Source organism: Panicum virgatum, chromosome 2N (assembly GCF_016808335.1).
Source record: "Panicum virgatum strain AP13 chromosome 2N, P.virgatum_v5, whole genome shotgun sequence".
Lineage (NCBI taxonomy): Eukaryota > Viridiplantae > Streptophyta > Magnoliopsida > Poales > Poaceae > Panicum > Panicum virgatum.
The window spans coordinates 23,157,020-23,178,890 of record NC_053146.1 but is presented as its reverse complement, the minus strand read 5'-3'; the positions used below and the strand labels follow the sequence as shown (position 1 = coordinate 23,178,890).

At 41.2% G+C, this 21,871-nt stretch overlaps 1 protein-coding gene and 1 long non-coding RNA gene across 2 annotated transcripts; one reads left to right on the top strand and one right to left on the bottom strand.

Annotated features, from left to right (window-relative positions):
- The first annotated feature begins 1,004 nt into the window (after positions 1–1,004).
- Positions 1,005–2,523, top strand: LOC120660079. The gene is made up of 2 exons (XR_005669335.1): positions 1,005–1,288; positions 1,960–2,523. It is a non-coding gene; the product is annotated as an uncharacterized LOC120660079 (long non-coding RNA).
- Positions 2,524–10,039: 7,516 nt separating this feature from the next.
- LOC120660078 (zinc finger BED domain-containing protein RICESLEEPER 2-like) lies at positions 10,040–12,478 on the bottom strand. Its single transcript, XM_039938421.1, has 3 exons — positions 12,383–12,478; positions 10,285–12,273; positions 10,040–10,161 (listed from the first exon to the last, which is right to left on the bottom strand). The coding sequence occupies exons 2-3, from the start codon at positions 10,961–10,963 to the stop codon at positions 10,082–10,084; spliced, it is 759 nt and encodes a 252-aa protein (XP_039794355.1). The 5' UTR covers positions 10,964–12,273; positions 12,383–12,478; the 3' UTR covers positions 10,040–10,081.
- Positions 12,479–21,871: the final 9,393 nt, after the last annotated feature.

The following is a 21,871-nucleotide window of genomic DNA, read 5'->3' as shown; positions in this document are numbered from 1 at the left end:
TATATATATATATATATATATATATATATATATATATATATATATATATATATATATATATATATATATATATATATATATATATATATATATATATATATATGCTTTCTTCCATCGTGTCAAGTCCATACAAGGTGATAAGATGTGACAAGGAGTACGGTAGAAAGAAATTTGTGGCCTACTCCGGGCTATGATCACCTAGCTAAGTTGGAGAAGGCTGGGCAACAGTAGGAAATTAATTTCTACTAATCTAGAATCCACTTTTACGGTGGTGTAAACTGTAAAGAACTATGCTAGAAAAGCTTATTAGTGACGCATCTTGACAGTTATTAATCTACGCTGCCACTTAGGTAGGAGTTATCCGACTAAGCTAGCATAGAAATAACTAGTCATTGTCCCAAGAGACATGTTAACTTTATAATCTCCGTCCAAAAAAATCATTCTGAGAGTCAAAATTTTATTCCAAAAACAAAACAATATTATCACATTCAGTATGTGCATGAGCATGTGCATACGGCAATCAGTCGGTACCAAATATGAAAGTAAATAGAGGCAAGTAAAATCATTTTACCACCTTATTGATTCTAAAATTCCTAAAATAACTTGTTACCTTATTGCTTCGAGCGTTTTCGTTTTCCTTTCTGAGAGTGCATGCCCTGCATTTCGAACGTTTGAATACTACGGTTTCGATGCGTGGCTTGTACGGGATTCAGAATTTGACGGATAAGTGGTGAGGAGGGCAAGTTCGCGGAGTTGTCGCCCGACGAACCAAGCAAGCTGCGGAGAGACGCGGACGCGTTGTTGCGCTGCCGAAGCGGCTGTGGAGAGCGTTCAGGGAGCACGGCGACGGCGAGTTCCTGTGCGAGGTTGGGTGGGCGCTGGACGGCGGTAGCATGGTGACGTCGCGGTGCCTTCTGTCCAAGTCAAGTTGCAGGCGGGGCGGGTTCTTATACGAGCCCGCAAACCCGCCCCGCAAAATCGCCTTTCGCGACTCAAACGGCCCAGCTGCAAAATGGTTGTGGGCCCTGTCCACCTTACCAAGTCCGCTGGAGCCGCAGGTGCCCGCAAGAACCCGCAGTCTCGCAAACCCTCGCCGCCGTCCCACTCTAGTCCGCCTGCCACCGTCGCATTCCTCTGCTGCTCCGTCTATCTTCCCGGGAGCGGTGCACACCCAGGCTCCCAGCGTGCGCACCTCTGGCTGCTCTCCCCGCAGGTGCCCGCTCGCGGCACCCTCAGCGTCAGCCGGCCCTGAGGCCTCAGTCCAGCGCATCCTCCCTCTTCCCCAAAGGTGATTGCTGGATCCGCTCATCTAGATGCTCGCGAATGTGATTGATCCATGGTTGAACTTCTCAGATGTGCTTTTTTCACTGCCTGCACATTTCGTGCTTCCCCTTGAGTTGCGATGGCCTGAATCTCACGAGAAGTACGATTTGGGAAACAAAAGATCCAGCTCAAACATTGCAATTTCAGGTCATTTTCCCAAGCCAAGGTTTGGGATATCTTACAGCAGAAAAAGTTTGTTTATGACTACTTGGATTTCAGGAAGATTTGCCTCTGAAAATGTTGGCTTGTAGACTACTAATGTCGTGGACTATGGAAAAATGTTTCTGACTACTTAGATTTAAGTGCTGCTGGCTAATGTACTGCTTTCAGGTAGAGAGGAGGATCATTAGTCCTTCAATCATTATTTTTGTACGCACTTTTTTTTTTGAGGGGGGAGGATCCCCACCAATTATATTTCAGGGAGCTTCTTGCAGCTCAATAAAACCAGGAGTTCAGCAATTTCATAATTTCAATAATAAAGTATTTGTTTACCAATTGTTGATAATAATATTGTTTAGCTTCTCGTTTCGCTATATGGTTCAAATGTCAGTAGCAGTACAAACTCAAGTCTGCAGAGCTCAAGGTTTGTTTCACTATTAGTTTATGATAATTCTTTTGATTTCAATGTACTCCCAGATTAGAAGAAAGGATGTGCTTGAAGTAACAAGAAGCTTTTTAACTACACCTTTTTTGAAGGAAGAAGAAGAGGCTTTGTGAGATACTAAGTTGTATTGCAATGCTTGCATTCCTTGCATGGATTGGATCAGACGTCTTCTGTATACACGGCAACTAACCAAAGATTAGCCTCCAGCACGTAATTTTATTTGTTGCCTTTTCAGTTAGTCACCGTGTAAATCTATACGTAGTGAAGATCGCGGTCGCCGGCAGCAGCGGCAGCAAAAATCTGTCTGTCTTCTCTACCTGTATGGCAAAAATCAGCTGACGCGATAGCTACTGCACGCTGTGGGGCTGGCGGCTGTTACAAAAGCTCTTTATTTGATCTCATCAAAGCAGCTATCAAGACCATGGTAACAGCCATGGTTAAGGATATAAATTGAGTTTATTGTTATGCTATGAATGAGTTTTATGGCTGCCATTAGAAAGAGAAACTGATATTCTAAATGCCTAGTCTTAACTAGGTTGTAATCTCCCTATATAAAGGGACCTTGAGATCAATGAGAAAATTTGCTCCATTCACTACATTCTTGTCCCTACAATTTTCATTCTCTAACACGTTATCAGCACCCTGCTCTACACTGAGCAAACTGAGAGAAGGAGGAGATTGACGACATTAGCAATTGTAAGATGCCGAAGCGCTCACTGAAAATGCTTCGACTCCGTCGTCTTCTCCATGAGCAGCTCCTTGAGGCTCTGCTTGCTCCAATGCGCCGTTCTCGCCGTCGTGGTCGCCGTGGCATAGCTCCTGCCGATGGAGCTCGCCGCGTCGACGACCTCGCGGCTTGCCAGGCCCCCCCGGTGATGCCTGATCACTGCACCGCCGAGGGGCGCATCCTCGTGAGCTCCCCGCGCCACTGTCTGTCCCATGGGCCTCGCTCAGAGCCCCTTCCCCGCACTCGCCTTGAGCCGTGGTGGGCAGCGCGGCGGCCCAGCAGGCCAACCGGCGCTCCCACCGGCCCGCGGCCGAAACAACCTTTCAGTATTTACATTTCAGCAAGGATTTAAATTCAAGTATTCGTACTTCGAACAATTTAAATTCCGCAAATAGCCCTCAGGTTTTAACAAGATCTATAAAGTACTATATTTACCCCATGTAAATATAATTATGATGCACTATATTTACCTCATGTAAATAAATATTTTTGTGACCACATGTCAACAGAAGTTGTATCATAATATGTACTATAGATGAGTTTATCACAGTAAATTCATACATTCGAGTTCCTATTTCTATAGGAATTTCAGTTACATGGTACAAAATGTTTGCCTACGGCAATTCCCAATCAAATGTACTCTTATGTTGAGTATATTGTTCAAAGTGTTGTCCTCATGACATCCCAATAATAATGTATTCCATATTATTTTTCTATGCAATTTACTTTACATGCAATTCATTTATGCAATTTACTTAATTTATTTTATGCAAATATTTTATGTGATTACCTTATTATTTATGGATAATATTTTAAAACATAAAATATTGGCCATACACGAGATCATACCTCAGTACTACTATAGGATCTACACTGTGTTACACGTGTTGACTATCCTCAACGTGCATACACAATATTGAGTTTTAACAAATGACCTTCACCCTCACGGTGATAATTTTTCTTCATTTTTCAAATTGGTCATACACAAGGTGTACCACATTATACCATGGGATTTCATCCACAGTGTGCATATCCAATTTGAATTGAATAGTAAAATGGTCTACACCTTCGGGTGATTATCATAATCCATCCTTCGGATTGGTCTTGGTAATATTTACTATTCATGATTATTTTCAATCACTTATCCAATATGAGGTAAACATTACATGTGATTCAAGACTCATCTTGATTTTTACAATATTTGCATATTCCAATTCAAGACACATCTTGAATATGAAGTTATTTAAGTATCATTTGCTTAAATAAATATCAATATATGGTACATTATTTTGGAGGTTACACATAGCCTATGTTTTGGCAACGATTTTACATCACCTATTCCCACAGGAATGGATCCAACATATTGGTAACGCTAATCAAGTATCAACTTGAACCCAAAATTTTGCCTTTATTGCTATATAATTTACTAACAAGTAAATTCATACATAATCAAATTATGTAGGACATGGCTAATATTTCTACTTTTGAATTTTTCCAAAGTCGCGTTGAATGAAATTTATTTTTCCTATCATGAGCATTAAGATACCAACGATATCATTCAGGCATATGGCATCACTGCTATTGTTGCTCAATGCCAACAAAATGCTCACTCCATTCTGGATATTGCCACACTTGTGCTTTGCGTCTTTTATGCAACTCCAACACTTGGATTTTACAAATCTGGGGAAAAGACATCCATCTACCTTTTGCAAGTCCCTCATCAAGATTTCAACAAAGGATGTGATATTGCCAAAATCATAAATGATTGTTCACTCATTCATTTATCAAGGATCTTCGTTCTATGGCAATTTATATCAGAATGGATGCTCTTGAATGTGGCTATCATTTTCCATCGGAAAATGATCAAGTGTGACAAATATCACATTTTAACAAAAGTGTGATTGTACAAATCCATGAACACAGAAACGCCAAATCAAACATTTGGCTCAACTATACCTCCAACTCATTGGAGACAAGCGAGTTCTTTGGAATATTTTGAAGTTCACTTCAACAAGCAACGCTTGCAAAAGTCCAAATTTCCATCGGAAATAATATTAGCCTAAATTCATACTACCACATGTGGTATGTTGTCCATTACAAAAATATCATGTACCTCAGACATGATATACATATTCTTTTGCCTCGCTTATATATGGGATTCAACCAGATGGAAATGAAACATGTATAGTGTACCACTATATTACTAACACAATTGTGAGAGATCATGCTCTCTCTATGGTATTCAATAAATCATGGATGCATCAAGTATCCTGATTCTAGAAATACCATATGATGTTTTCATGTTATCAAGTTGCTTGGTTTTTCATTGAAACCGAATACTATGGAGCGATGATGAAAATCTCACTCACATTAGTGCAACACATTTGAAAACTACATAATTGTGCAAAATCCTTCCATCATCTGGGGTGTATTATACATACATCAATCCCTTTACATGTAGCATACAAATAATTTTCTCTCTTGATCGCATCAAGATTGGGCATATCTGCCTTGACCATTCTACATCTAGAATGATGAGAAAATTATTATCAATTCTATTAAGTCACAACATAAATATGAGTCATTAAATTTCTAGAAGAAATTCAAGAACATTTATGTGACTCTATTTGCTACTTTATGGAACATAAAGATACTATTCAATGCATATTCATTGTTGTCCTAAATGTGTGCTTTACTCATAAAGTATCACAAATTTGCTAAACTCGTTGCTCAAATTTTCAATTTAGAGCAAATGATCCTGGACACGAGATTAAATCCATTAACATGGAACTATTTTTTTTGGACTTCATCATAAAGTATCTTGTGTGCACACACACAATGGCAAAACTATATCTCTTGTCAAGAGAATCAAATTGTTTGATGATCCAAATAGAATTGCAATTTAACAACATTCAGTTGGTTGTATGCGGATTTACACAACGCAACATAGATCCAAATCTATCAAACTGCAATCATACGACTCCCTCCGTTGCAGTCAGTACGTGGAAATTTGGTTACAACCAAATCATTTCCCATCTGCGAATTGGTAATGTTCTGCAGTACCAATATCACCACCGCAGCATACATCAATGGGCATTGGAGATTTACGTGAGGTATCATTATCCGTCATCCAATAGTACCTCAGATCTCTAATTGGGGACTCATTCATGCCCATGTGCTGGACACATCTTTGAGGAAGATTCCAGGCATTAGGGGGAGATACTTACCACACATCGAATGCCAGGAATCAGAAAAGGAGAATGTCATCATTGATGTTCGATCCTCATACCCACGTACCAAAGATTCTGAACCAACAGTTCAGACCATCTAATATTTGCAACACATTGCAAATTATCTGCCAAATGCATTTACTTGTCACCAAATCCTATTCCCGTTTAATGTGCCAGAAAGAGTGGAGGTACCTAACAAAACCACTCATCTCCCGAATCTGAACAAGAGGGGGAGAAGTATGGCCACATGGGGAGACGGCTTTTTGCAAGCATTCTTGGATTAGGGGGAGAAATCCTCCAAGACAATACATGCATATCAACATCAAGTTGATAGACACTATGGATATTTACTATCCAAAGCCTATGGATGTTCAACATTCAAAAGCCCAGCACAATGTGCACAAATTTAGACGCTGGGTCATTGGAACACCCTAAGTCTGTTATTGTGGGAAATAACATAGAGTTCAAAGGGTAAACATTTCCACATGCTTAATTGGTTCTAATGAATCAATCACACAAAGACTACAAATTGCCGGCATACTCCTAAAAAAAAATTGCCTTGCACCTTATCTAGATCCAGACCACAAGTCCTAGGCAGAGTGTCTCAACACTCACATTGGGTCAAACAAAGGTAGCAATTAAGGAGAATTGCTTTCACTAAAAATTGGAAAGTCTTTACTTCGTAATGATTTCTCCTCACAATGCTCCCCAATGGAAGCATTATGGATTCCCAAATCCATAAGGTGGTGAAGACGTGAAAGCTTGTAGCAAATGGTTTCACGCAGAGACCAAGCATAACATATCCGTTGGTATGTGTGGAAGTTATGTTGCTATATCAATAATTGGCAGATCAAATTTGATTTGGATAGATTTGGATTACAGGTCCCAATGCACTTTGTATTCTGAATCAAAACATAAATTGCAACATACGCAAGTCACGCCAAGACTTGAAATAGTCAAGTTGATTGTGGTACAACTGACTAGGCGAGTTCCTTCCACAGAAGGATGTCTCCCATCTTGATGATTTCACCTGTGTACTCATAATAGAATCCCATGGATTTTATACATCTCATATGACACATCAAAACAGGTAGTCATCATATAAGACGGATTTGAGATGAAATATTTGGGTAAAACCAAATTATGCTTGAGTCCATAACTTAAGCACACATCAGTCTTCCAATATTCCATTGATATTGTATACCAATATCCAAATAATATTGGACAATCATACTACCAACAATATGGTCATTCAATCCCTAAATATGGATCACTATCCATGATGACCCTTGGGATTGCAACCTTAGTGCCATCAAAGTGCTCATGTATCTTGCATATCGCAACAGGCCTGATATTGCATTTGCAGATACTTACTATAGCTCAAAATAGTGCTACTTCTACACCACAGAAAGGTGGGAGTCAAAGTAGATATCCACAGATATCTATAGGCACAAAGGATCTTGATTTATTATTATCTAAATTAAGATATGATCATGTGGGGTATCAAGATATTGACTATTTAATCCCCTATATTGACATATCACATACTGATGTTATGGTGGTAAAGTTCTCATAGGAGTCATCAAACTTGGCTCTAACGGCTACTTCCACTCCTCATTCTAAAGTATTACATGAACATGTATAACTTCATCGAATGGCCACATTTGATTCCATCGAATCACTAGCCATTATCTTTAAGATAATGCAACTTGTGTTGCTTGAGTGTAAGCAGGTTACATAAGAGCAATATCATTATATTGCCTTTCAAAAATATTTATCGCACTCTTTTCTTTTATGAGTTTTTCCTCTCAAGGTTTCTCATAGAAAGTTTTTAATGAGGCAGTAATAACATAAACATATGTCATATCTCTTGTTTTCCCCACAGGGGTTTTTGAGGTGGTATCAAAGACATATAATTACAATTATGATCCTCATATCATATTTATTGTTCTCTAAACTTTGTCATGGGTTTTCCTTCCAAGGTTTTTCCCATATGAGTTTACAATGAGACAATAATCAACATATGCCATACCAATTTTATCCTTATTTTTCCCACTGGGTTTTAAGGAGTTTTTAATGGCATATCTACACATATTTCTTCCTTTTTTCCCTACAGGGTTTTTGGAGGATTCAAGATAAACATTGATCTTAAAGGAGGACTCGATCAAAAGGGGGAGTGTTACAAAAGCTCTTTATTTGATCTCATCAAAGCAGCTATCAAGACCATGGTAACAGCCATGGTTAAGGATATAAATTGAGTTTATTGCTATGCTATGAATGAGTTTTATGGCTGCCATTAGAAAGAGAAATTGATATTCTGAATGCCTAGTCTTAACTAGGTTGTAATCTCCCTATATAAAGGGACCTTGAGATCAATGAGAAAATTTGCTCCATTCACTACATTCTTGTCCCTACAATTTTCATTCTCTAACAGCGGCCACATGCGGGCGGCCGCAAAGGCCGCAAAAGGCAAGCGGCACTATGCGGGTTTGCCGCTTATGCCCGCGATGGCATTAGCGGTTCGTGCGGACGCGGGGCGGGCAGCTGCAACTCAACCTGCTAGTGGGCTGAAGCCCAACCTGAACCCAAACCAATCCGTGTCATTATTGTATAAAACATAAATCCACCCCACTGCAATCCATCAATTACAAAAACCAATTCACCCCACTATGATATTATATTATCCTATATACCATATCAATCCACCCCCACAACTATGGTTTCAATCCATTGTAAAACCATAGTTTGGTGTGCGGTGAGCGACCACCAAACTGCAGCTGCAGCAGGAGGCGTTGCTTCTCAAGCAGGCCTCCTTAGTCTGCTTGACTGCCGAGCAGCCCAAGGAGGCTCACATGGGGGCGTTCCTTCTTAGACTGCACTTGCACGTTTAAAAAAATTTAATTGCGAAGCAAAGATATGTCAGCACAGGCCTCTGTTTTATGATGACATGAGCATTAACATGGTTAATGACATCAGCAGACTAAGATGCTTGATCACAAATCATTTCACATTTTCACTGCAATAAGACAGGCATAAACATTCGATTAAGATGTGCCATCAGCAGACTAACATTTCCCACATCACAAGAGTAGCGATAACACTGGGAATCCTTTTTACATGCATCACGCCCCAAACCCAACAAATGAACACAAATACGAATTCTTCGCTGGATCACAAAAGAGGCCACTCAATAAAGTCTTTGACGAAAGCTCCAGTTGATCACTTTATTCTTCGCTGGGTTCTGCAAATCGTTGAAAAACGATCTCAGCACAAGACACAGACTGTTTGAAGCAAATATCTATAGCACATTGGTATAATGAGGCAGACTGTGTAAACAAGCTACAGAGTACTCTGCAAAAAGAAAATATTAATATAGCAGCAAAAAAGACTAACAGACCATACTCTAAATAGACTTATTCTGCAGCAATACAAGTGCAGAGCAAAATCATCATGCATCAATACAGGAAAGCAGGTGTGTCATCACGGCTACATATTCAGTAAAACAAATATCTCTGGTGCACATTATAATGCTACCATCAGAACATACAAAATACACTGAACTAGAAAAAAAATGAACAGCAATGCACCCTGATCTACAGGCAAAACAAGAGAACTACAGGCTAACTTAAATAGCTAAAGTTGTTCATTGTTTCATTCTTTCAGCAGGTAGTTCATTATTTCAGCAGGTTGTTCATTCTTTCAGCAGGTAGAAAAAATGGCAAATATTATGTCATGGAATTGGAAATGTGCTGTTTCTACCATATGGTCACAATGATCTTGGCAACAAAGAAAACTATTTTTTCCCATGCATGTATTATTTAAGAGACAAAATACCTTATTCCACCAGTTAAGACCAGATCAGGGACAATGGATAAAAATTAAAATGAATGCATCAGGACATTCCAAATAAGGCTATCCCTCACAAATTAAATTAAAACAGAGAACACCAATCCTGTAGAATGTCCAGCCATAGAAATAAGGCTATCCTTTAAGTAATCATAGTATCAGGACATTCCAAAGATTCAAATCTTACTATACAAGCAATGAATCAGCTTTCTAGAATATAAAAGCAATGAAACAACAATCTATTTCCTAGAAATACACTTGTAGCACTGCTTCAGATCACAGTTTAAATTGATCTGCAGCTTCAGGGAGATGCAAATGGAGTCATAGTTATAACATACTTAATTCCATCGGTTAAGCCCCCACCGGTCCAGCTGATTCCACCTGTGGCACATTTTGCCCTGCACCAACCCCAACAACTTCACTTAAGATCCCTGCATCCAAAAAAGAGAGGAACTTGCCTTAAGAACAACAACTTCTCATCTATGCAGATTTCAAATAAGAATTTGGTGATCATTGAAGGTAAAAGAAACTAAGGTAAAAGAAACAATGGGTACCTTCATCATCCTTGTCCTTATCTTTATCTTGGACTATAGTGAGCCAATCTTTCGCACTAACTAAAGCCTCCAACATCTGTGGCGTTAGCGAGCCTCTTGTGTCCCCAAGAATCCTATTGCCACAACTAAAAGCCGATTCAGATGATACAGTGCTGAGTGGGATAGCAAGAAAGTCCCTAGCCATCTTTGATAAGACAGGAAACTGATCAGCACGAGCCTTCCACCAACCCAACACATCAAATCTTTTACTATCCTCGGCATGATCCTCTTCCAAATATGTGTCAATCTCTGATTTTGGCCTACGAACAACTCGACAACGAGATTTGAAATCAGCAAATTCTTCTTCTAGTACCCTTTTCCCAAGCACAGGTGAACCAACAGTACAGGTGCTTCCACTTGAACTTGACACAAATGCTGAGCCATCACTCCTTGCAAGTCGTTCATACTCATTGAAGTACTTCTTCAGCCAATCTTGTGCTGATTTCGTACATTTATCAGCTTGATCGAAATTGCTGCATACTTTCTCATAAAAGAATTCCACATAATCAAACTTTCTTCTTGGATCTAAGATAGTTGCAATGACAATTACAACATTAAAATCATACTCTTTCCTTCTCTGGAGGCTAGACTCATTAGGCACTGGTTTAGGCTCCCAATATTTTGCAAATTTAACCTTCATTGCAGCAGCCAAATCTACCAAAACTTCATTATTTTGCCATGCTGGATCATTCAAAGCATATCAAATAGAAAGCACTAATGGTAAGAATTTGTGCGAAGTTGGTTTTCGGTCAGCTGATACAAGATTTGTGGCTTCTTCAAAAGCCTTGAGAAATACACATATCGCTTCGGCTTTTGACCACTCTTCTTCATTTGGTGCAACTTCAAGATATTGTTCAGCATAAGTACTAAGTACAGACTTGTAATCTAATGCTTCTCGTACCATTCTAAATGTAGAATTCCATCTGTTTGGTATATCCAGATAAATGCCACGTTTTGCTTTAAGACCCTTATTAGTTGCAATTGAGTTGAAATTCTGAATTCGTGACGGTGAAGATTCTATGCTCTTCAACAACTCACGAATCTTCTCTATTGCAGCATGAATAAGTTCCATTCCATCTTGAACTAGAATATTCAAAATATGTGCAGAACATCTAACATGCAGATGTGCTCCCTCACACAACAACTCATGCTTGTGATGCTGTACTATTAGTTCACATGCCTTGGTATTGTTGCCTGCATTATCTAAGGTTAAAGTAAGTATTTTCTCCCTTAAACCCCACTCAGTTAGGCTGCTTACAATAGCCTCTTCTAAAGCATAGCCGGTATGAGGATACTTGACTTCCTTCAAACTAATGATTTTCTTCTTAAGCTTGAAATCAACATCCACATAATGTGCAGTTATGACCATATATCCTAAGTTCTGAAGGGAAGTCCACATATCAGATGTGAAGCACACACGAGAGTCTAAGACTGAAAACTCATTGTGAAGATCTTGCTTCATCTTCTCATACATCTTGAGGCAATCATTATGAACGGTTTGGCGCCCTACACATTTCATTGTTGGTTGTAGACTTTCCATCCATGGCTCAAAGTAAGGGTCTTCAAATTTATTGAATTCGATTTCAGCATGTATGACAAACTAAACCATGCGCTCACGACTTAAGACGGGGTCAAACACAAAGGTATCTGAAGATTTTTTCTTTATGGTGTCTAAAAAACTGTTTCTATCAGCATCCCCAATAGCCGGGCAAGTTGTAGCAATATGACTTCTAAGACTACTAGTGCCCGATTGAGCCCCAAGTCTCAGCCCACAATACTTGCAAACTGCCTTCCAAACGTCATCTACCATCACCAAATCTTGCTCAAAGAATTGCCATACCTTTGATCTCCTAACACGTGGTTGAGATGAATCATGCTCATCATCGGTTCCAGAGCTATCAATTGTGTGGGATGTGCTTGCAGACATTTTTGAGGTAGCTCACAATGAATCTGCACATGGGAGGCCATTTACATTTCTTAGTAATCTAACAAAAATCTACAAACAAGTAAACATAATAAAACCAGAAAGATGCAGAAATAAAGATGGCAGACAGCATACTTCGTCACTTTCAAAATCCGGTGAGAGAAGCTCTAGTGCATCAGCCACATCAATCGTTTCCCACTTTCCAATCAATTCAACAGCTTGCTTACCTTCCTGCATAGCATTATCACATTTTGGGTTCAGACAATGCAGTGTTCACTACTCCAAAAAATCAACACTAGACTCTTTCCAGTATGTAATAGAAAATTTTGGCATGATGACAAATGTGACATCAAATAAGCCAAAGGTAGACTTGCAGTACACTTTTATGCGTATATCACTTAGTAGAGGCAGACCAAATCTGACAGCACAAAACAAAAGAAGCACTTGCACAGGAACGCGATCGAACTCCATCATCACGTAGCTGTCAACAACGGCCGACTACATATGCAACAAGAAGACAGGCACTGCATAGTTTTCTCACCAGCAGTACGAAACAGCAAGGATGGATCCGCAAGGGGGCTCAGCGAGGAGGAAGAGCAGGACTCCCCTGCCATCGCGCGTCCTCTCCGCTCCACGGCGAGCTCACCCGGCCCCAGCGGGGAGAGGCGGGGTGTGAGACCAGCGGCTGGCGGAGGAGGCGCCCGATCTAGGGGGTGGAGGCGGGTCCGGTGCCCCCAGAGTCGCGACGCGCCGGCGGCGGCGGGGGAGAGGCCGGCAACCAACGGAGATCGCAGGCGTGGAGGTAGTGGGCCGGCGAGGCTTGGCGACGACGACGGTGGCCGGTGGAGACGTGGCGCCGGCGAGGACCCGCGATCGCCTGGCGTCATGGCGGCGAGGGTGGGTGACGCACCGTCCGGGGTAGGGTCGCCGGGATAGGGTTCTTTGATTTTCTCTGGCCGTGTAACCATTCCCAATTCATGGGCTCGACCCATTTAGAACCAAATCGTTGAGGCCCAATCCAAATCAGACCAAACTATTCATTTCAGCATCCAACTCAAACCAATTAATATGAGAAGCCCATTTACAACCAACCAAACCAAGCCCAGAGCAAATCCAATCCATTAAAACCACTCTGGCCCAAACCATTTGCAGGTTGAGCTGCAACCCGCCCCGCCTGCAACTTGATGTCCAAGGGTAGATTCGTCTTTATCCACCTCCATTAGGTTCTGTTAGAGCCATTCCATCTAAAATGGCACACAAGTTAAAAAAAGTTTCGTGTGATGATATACAGTATAAATGAACTTTTAAGTAGCATACAAGTAATCTTTCGTATTGATATACCGGTACAAAACTCTCTATTTATAGCAATTCTACATGTGTTAGCAATCACCGTGGCGCGCCGTATGTCCATGCCCGGTTTTCTTGCCTCCACAGCCCAAAAATACATACCCAGCTGCAACATCGATTGCCACACGACCCCATCCATCCCTCGATCGATAAGAAACAAGGAAAAAGGTTACGCCAACTAACAGAGGTAGCCCGCCAATGGCCTCCTCGACCTCCTTTCTGCTCGCCGCGGCGGCGCTGGTGGCACTGTTTGTTGGAATTTGGTCCAGTTATGGCTCATTTAGGAGAATTTCAAAGTAACATGTCGCCATTTATGGCCCATTCAGAAGAATTCCAAAGCAACATGTCGCCATTTATGGTCCATTTAGGAGAATTCCAAAGTAACATGTCTCCGAACCCTTGCCGTCGTGAAGTCTGCACGAGGGACGACAATAAGGTTTTTGGGCAGCGCAACTGCGCGACCGCTCGAGGTCGATCGACTACGTTCTGCACTGCTACAATCTGCACTGCATCGTCTCTTCACGAGGACGGAGCGCTGCTTGGTAAGAGTAATCGAATTTAACATGAGTATGTTTCGGTTCATTTTACTTTGTCAGCTTTCAATCTTGTTTGAGATAGCAGTAGCGTTGTTAGTTCTATTTTGCCTCAAATTAAAATATGGTCTATTTAAATGCATATTTCCAGCATTCCAAAAATCTTATTTATGCGTTTATTGTAATTCAACAACGGCTGATCCTTCGGATGCAATGAAACCTGAGAGGTTTGTCGGTGGTAACTTTCGTAGATGGCATACTAGAGTCATGTTTTGGCTCATATCTATGAAACTATGGTGGGTGATCCATCTAGTGATGCCATTCACGGTTGAGCAGACCGCGGCGTTTGCGGGTGATAGTGATACGGCGCTTGGATGTATCCTATTCCTGCTGTCAGATCAGTTGTACGATCTGTACATGGATTACACTAACCCCATAGAGTTGTGGGATGCACTTGAGCGCAAATATGCAGTCTCAGAAGGTGGTCGCTTACTCTATACCTGTGAGCAATTCTATGACTACAGCATTGATGCTGCAAAGTCGATAGTTGCACAGGCACATGAGATGCAGCTACTGGTTGGGAAGATTGCAAGTTTGGGCTGTCCTTTACCGGTAGACCTGGGCATGGGCTGCCCGACCCGACGGACCCGACCCAACCCGCCCGAAAATAGCCCGACCCGACCCGACCCGAAGAGTTTGATGGGCGGGCTCGGGTCAAAATTTTTGACCCGGTATGACTAACGGGCCGGGCACGGGCTAAAAATTTTGACCCGAAACCCGAAAAACCCGAAGGAACCCGACATTTTACATAGGCCCGGCCCGACCCGACCCGAACCCGACCCGACCCGACTGGCTGTCGGGTCGGGTGCGGGCTCAATTTTACAGCCCGGCCACCGGGTCGGGTCGGGCACGGGCCGCTAGAAAAAACACCGGGCTTTTTTTGGCCCGACCCGAACCCGACCCGGCCCGGAGGATGCCCAGGTCTATTTACCGGACAGGTTTGTGGCAGCGGGCATTATTGCCAAACTCCCTGCATCTTGGAGGGATTTTGCTACAACCCTGAAGCACAAAAGAGAGGATATCTCCACCGAGGATCTGATTATAGCCCTCGATGTGGAAGAGAAGGCAAGGGCAAAGGATGCTCCGGGAACATCCGCTCAAGGTGCAAGTGCAAACATCATAGTGAACAAGCCCACCTACAAGGGTAAGGGGGATGGGAGGATGAACTATGGTGGAAAGCCTAAAAGCCCCACTAACTTCAAGAAGAAAACTGAGAAGGATGAAAAGATTAGAGCATGTTATGTGTGCGGCAAAGAAGGGCATCTTGCGAAGAATCGCCGCTACTGCAAGGACCGAGATGATGGCAAGCCTAACAAGAAGGTGAACGTCACCATAGGCAACAGCGATGAGGCTGGTGGATCTCGGTATGGTAATTTTCCAGTTGTATTTTCGGTATTTCAATCTACAGATTGGTGGGTTGATACTGGAGCGAATATACATGTATGCTCTGACATATTCTTATTTACTTCTTACTAGGGAGCGCGGACTTCTTCCGTCTTGATGGGAAATGGATCTGCTGCGCCTGTTCTTGTCGTTGGTATGGTTGAACTGAAGCTGAGTTCAGGGAAGATTGTCCATTTGAAGAACGTGCAGCATGCTCCATCAATAAATAGGAACCTCATTAGCAGGTCCTTGCTTTGTCGAGATGGTTTTAAGTTAGTGTTTGAATCCAATAAAGTCGTAATATCTAAATTCGAGAACTTTGTTGGTAAAGGCTATGAGAGCGGAGGTTTGTTCTGCTTAAATACTGTTGATCTAAATTTCCATCTAAATATTGCATCCATGAATAAAATTTATGAGTCATATGTGTGGCACTCTCGTTTCTGTCATATCAATTTTGACACCATTGCTAGAATGTCCAGATTAGAGTTTATTCTGAAATTGGAAATAGTCAAAGGATCAAAGTGTCAATCATATGTGCAAGAAAAACAACCTCAAAAACCTTTCAAGAGTTTAGAGGAGAAGAGAGATTTGGCACCATTAGATCTTATTCATTCAGATCTATGCGAAATGAATGGATTGTTGACCAGAGGAGGCAAGAGATATTTCATGACCTTAATAGATGATGCTACACGTTACTGCTATGTTTACTTGCTGAAAACAAAAGATGAAGCTTTTCACTACTTAAAAAATTTTAAGGCTGAGGTTGAGAACCAAATTGAGAGAAAGATCAAGCGTTTACATGATGATCGTGGAGGAGAATACATCTCCAATGAGTTCTCTCAATTCTGTGCTGAACATGGTATAATCCATGAGGTCACACCACCATACTCACCTCAATCAAATGGGGTGGCTGATCGGACACTTACAGACTTGGTAAATGTCATGTTAGAGAGTTCTGGTATGTCCTATGAATGGTGGGGGGAAGCTATTTTGACAACAAATTTTGTCCTTAATCGAGTTGTGATAAAGAACAAAGACATCACTCCTTATGAGGGATGGAAAGGGCGAAAGCCTAATGTCAATTTTTTGCGCACGTGGGGTTGTTTGGAGAAAGTCAATATACCAGCGTCGAAAAAGAGAAAGCTTGGACCCAAGACAGTTGATTGTGTATTTTTGGGTTACGCACAAAACAACACTGCTTATAGATTCTTAGTTGTGAAATCAGATTCTCCTGATGTGAGCGTAGACACAGTCATAGAGTCTCGTGATGCTTCATTCTTTGAGGAAGTTTATCCATGAGAACAGCAAGTAATAGTGAAACTCAGTTTTACACTCAATCTGAAACAATTGCTCCACCTGAACCAAATAGTGAACCAGTTACATCCGACGAAGATAATGATAAAGTCGATGATGCTCCACACAGAAGTAAGAGACAAAGGGTTGCGAAATCCTTTGGTGATGACTTCATTGTTTATCTTGTGGATGACGTGCCAAAAACACTTTCAGAGGCTTATGCATCTCCTGATGCAGAGTATTAGAAAGAGACAGTCCATAGTGAGATGGACTCCATCATGTCCAATGGGACTTGGGAGATCATTGACTGTCCAAGCGGGTGCAAACCAGTTGGATGCAAGTGGATCTTTATAAAGAAAATAAGGTCTGATGGTACTATTGAAAAGTATAAGGCAAAACTTGTGGTCAAGGGTTATACACAAAAGAAAGAAGATGATTTCTTTGATACTTACTCTCCAGTAGCCCGGATTGCAACAATTAGAGTACTGCTTGCGTTAGCATCTTCATATGGTTTACATATCCATCAAATGGATGTAAAACAGCTTTGTTTTATGGAGAGTTGGAGTAAAAAATATATATGGAGCAAACGGATGGTTTTGTTGTCCCTGGAGAGGAGAACAAAGTGTGCAGATTAATAAATCCTTATATGGACTAAAGTAAGCACCTAAACAGTGGCACGAAAAATTCGACACCACTTCAACATCTGCAGGATTTAGCATGAACGAGACAGATAAGTCTGTGTACTACCGTTATGGTGGGGGTGAAGGTGTTATATTGTGCTTGTATGTCGATGACATACTTATATTTAGGACAAGCACTGTTGTGATTGATGAGATCAAGTCTTTACTATCTCGGTGTTTTGATATGAAAGACTTTCTCCAGCAGATGTAATTTTGAATATTAAGTTGATTAAAAATAAGAATGGGATTACACTGAGTCAATCCCATTATACACATTATACAGAGAAGGTCCTTAGCCGCTTTGGCTTTGCAGACTGTAAGATCACTCCAACTCCCTATGATGCAAGTGTGAAACTTCAAAAATTCGAAGGACAGGGAAGAGATCAATTGATATATTCTCAAATAATTGGATCCCTTGTGTATTTAGCTAGTACGACCAGACCAGACATCTCCTATGTTGTGAATAAACTGAGCCAGTTCACATTAAACCCAGGAGATGATCATTGTAAAGTACTCGAGCGAGTGTGTCGTTATCTGAGAGGTACTTCAGATTATGGAATTCACTACTCGGGATACCCACCTGTGTTAGAGGGGCATAGTGATTCCAATTGGATCTCAAATGCGGACGAGATCAAAGCTACTAGTGGCTATATAATCACTCTAGCAGGTGCTGCAGTTGCATGGAGATCCTACAAGCAAACAGTCTTGACAAAATCAACGGCTAAAGTAGAACTTGTAGCACTAGAGACTACCACTAGTGAGGATGAATGGCTTAGAGAGTTGCTTATGAACTTGCCTTTGCTTGAGAAGCCGGTACCACCCATCCTAATGTATTGCGATAACCAATCAATGCTAGCTCAGGTTATGAATACAAAAAATAATTCCAAGTCCAACAAGCACATTAAGCGAAGACATAAAACTGTCAGAAAAATAAGAAACTCCAGAGTAATAGCTGTGAGCTATGTGAAAACTGAAAATAATCTGGCAGACCCTTTCACAAAAGAATTATCACGGAATGTGATTTCTATTATGTCTAAGGGCATGGGTATGAGACCCATTTGAGTATGTTACACCACAATAGTAACCTGTTCTATGTGATCGGAGGTCCCGTGAAGTAGGAAATAGGAAGAACAAGTTGATGATGTAACTCAAAGAGTATATTAAAATAAAAATATCAGCCAGCATGATATTTTTGAAGGGGAACACCTACGTGAGTCTAACTGTAGGTCGTAGTTCTTGAGACAGGGCGCTTTCATTGAAAACTCACTAAAAGATATGGGAGCAGACCATTAACGCTTTGGTTAGGCGAGGTTGTTTTGGTAGCCTAGTATTAGTTGTGATTTCAGGTGAGAATTCAAGGCCTAGTCCATTCTTCAGTTGTGGGAAGATGAATCTTGTTATTCTAGGTATTAGTTCAATCCGTACGAGACTCATATAAAAAAACTAGTATATTAACAATGATACAACATAATGATCCTTTTTCTTTATTTCTTACTTTGGAATTGGTAGGGTATTATTGGAATTTGGTCCTTTTGTGGCCCATTTAGGAGAATTCCAAAGCAACATGTGGCTGGTTGGTACAGTCCCATACTGCTAGTACAAGCAAGTGGACACTAATTTAAATATTGAAGCACTTTCCATGCGTTGAATTGAGCAGCCAAGAGATGGGGTGTGTAAGGCTTTGCTAAACACACACCAACACACGCACGCGCGCGCGTATTCGCGACTTTTCGTGTGTATATTCGCGTAACTTGTGACTTGCGATGCGCGGTTGTGTGGATGTAATTCAGCCAATATTTTGCCACTTCTGTCTCTCACATTTGAACTGTTGTGCACTGATTAGACACTAATCAATGCCAAGTTAATTCCTTAATACCCAGTAAATTGTCATGGCCATTCTGAAAGAGTTTTAATGTCTGTGATAACGGCTCCCTGAGAGCAGCCGCGCCTATATCAGTGGACTGAAAATATTCAGGAAGCTCTCTCTCAATTTTCCTTGTCATTTTCCACTTCTTGCTGTGCTGTGTTGTCGAGCTGCTAGATCTCGCAGGTCTTTCTCTTGGCGTGCACCGAGGAGAAGGGTGAGCAGTATTGGAAATGCATCGAGGAGAACTTACCTTGTGAGTCACTACTCCGGCACTGGGCAGACTAGGATTTCTATCTTACAGTCTACCGGGTGAAACCTATACTCTTTGACCTACCCCCAACAAGCTTTTTAGGCGAATTCTTGTCCTTTCTACTCAAGGAAATTGACAGTTAGAATCCTATTTGATAGATCGCTCAGCCTCTGTAGTCCACTGTTTCAATATAGGAAGTAGAGAAAAGGATGCGCGTCTAATACTCCGGCAACTCCCATCATATGAAATAAGTTCAACGTCCAATTACGAAACTCCGAATCCTTGAGCCTGCACGAGGGACAGCAATAAGGTTTCTAGACAGCGCAATTGCGCGGCCGCTCGAGGTCGATCGACTATGTTCTGCAGTGCTACAATCTGCACTGCATCGTCTCTTCACGAGGACGAAACGCTGCTTGGTAAGAGTAATCGAATTTACCATGAGTATGTTTTGGTTCGTTTTACTCTGCCAGTTTTCAATTTTATTTGAGATAGTAGTAGACTAGTAGCGCTCTTACTTCTATTTTGCCTCAAATTGAAATCTGATTTCTTTAAATGCATATTTCCAATACCGTTGGCCGTCAGCTCGTGCGGCAGCGCGCTCACCTTCAAGACCGGCCCGGGCTGCAGCGAGACCCGCCTCGTCCTCATCCTGAGCATCGCCATCTCCGAGAAAAGACATCTTTCTATATTTGAAGTACTAAACATAGACTAATTACAAAAATAATTACAGAACTCATCTGTAAATCGCGAGACGAATTTAACGAGCCTAATTAATCCGGCATTAGAAGTTATTTACTGCAGCATTACTGTAGCAATTTAGCATCAATTACAACCTAATTAGGTTCATTAGATTTGTCTCGCCATTTACAGACAGCAGTCGTAATGCGTTTTTTATTTCATTTTGATTTAAGTCTCCATGCAGGTGCCGGAAAAAAAAATTGGAATTTTGATTTTTTAACTAAACACGGCGCTGGACGCTTGACAGCACGACCCCGCTCAAGGGCCCCTTCTCCATCCGCTTCGCTGCCAAGTCCGGCGGCTACCGCGTCGTTGACCACGCCATCCCCACCGGCTTTAAGTCCGGCCCCGAGTACAAGACTAGCCTCCAGCTCTGAGTGCCGGATCGACGAGCGCGCTCTCCCTTTACGTTCCAAATGCATGGAAAGTATTGATCCCTAAATAATTTTTCGAGAGAGACCGCGCCCGCGTGCGAGCGAGCGAGCGAGCCAATAAATAAGATTTAGAGTGTATTGTTTATATAAGATTTTTTCGACAAAAGTATATTTAGTCCATCTTTATCGAGATGGATGTAGATTTGATTATTTTCCAATGTTTTGATACACTAGCATAGATGTACGCGCGGCACATATATAAATTAGTATGGTAAACAAGAAAATTATAGTGCAAACCAACCATAACATATTAGAAGTACAATTGACACTACAATACCAATTAATACACCAAGCAGCATACTCCGTACGTCATTTCTGTGAAGTGCAAAGCAATGCGTATCTTTTGCTTATTTGCTTTTAGGATGATGAGTTAATTCACTAAAATTTATTATCATCACATCACAAATGTAGTTCAAACATACAATGGATTTGATCAAGAGGCTGAAAAATATATTCTGTAGTAGGCAAAAAGCAATAGAATTGTTGAGGTAAGCAAAACAGCAACAAACCATCGACACTAAGGGCAGTCTCGATTCATCTGGCATATATACACATCAGAAATGATGTAGAAGTCACATTGTTTATATACACATTGTTCAATACAACATATAATGATCTGAAAATAATATAATGTTCGCTTCTGAACATACTAAGCAAGTCTGCTTTTCAATTTTGTGTTAAAAACATCAGTTGGTCGTTCTTGAGTCTATTAGGGTCCCTATGCATTCTTGCACCACGGATTCCCTATATAGTATATTAGAGCATCTCTAACAGATTACTCATATCCAAGACATATTCTTTCTCTATTACTCCCTCCTTTTCTTTGTCTTAGGGCAGTCCCAATGCAGTCTTCACTCGTAGAGTCTAAGCCTCAAAGACTTCATCACATGAAACTATACTTTCCAATCTAAAATGTGTTATTTTGGTTTATATGGTCTACTTGTCTCTCTCATATTTTTTTTGATTTGTGTGAAGACTTGGAATCTAAATAAGACTTGGAGTCTTGGTTTCTCTCCCTCTCTCTTCAATAAATATACTG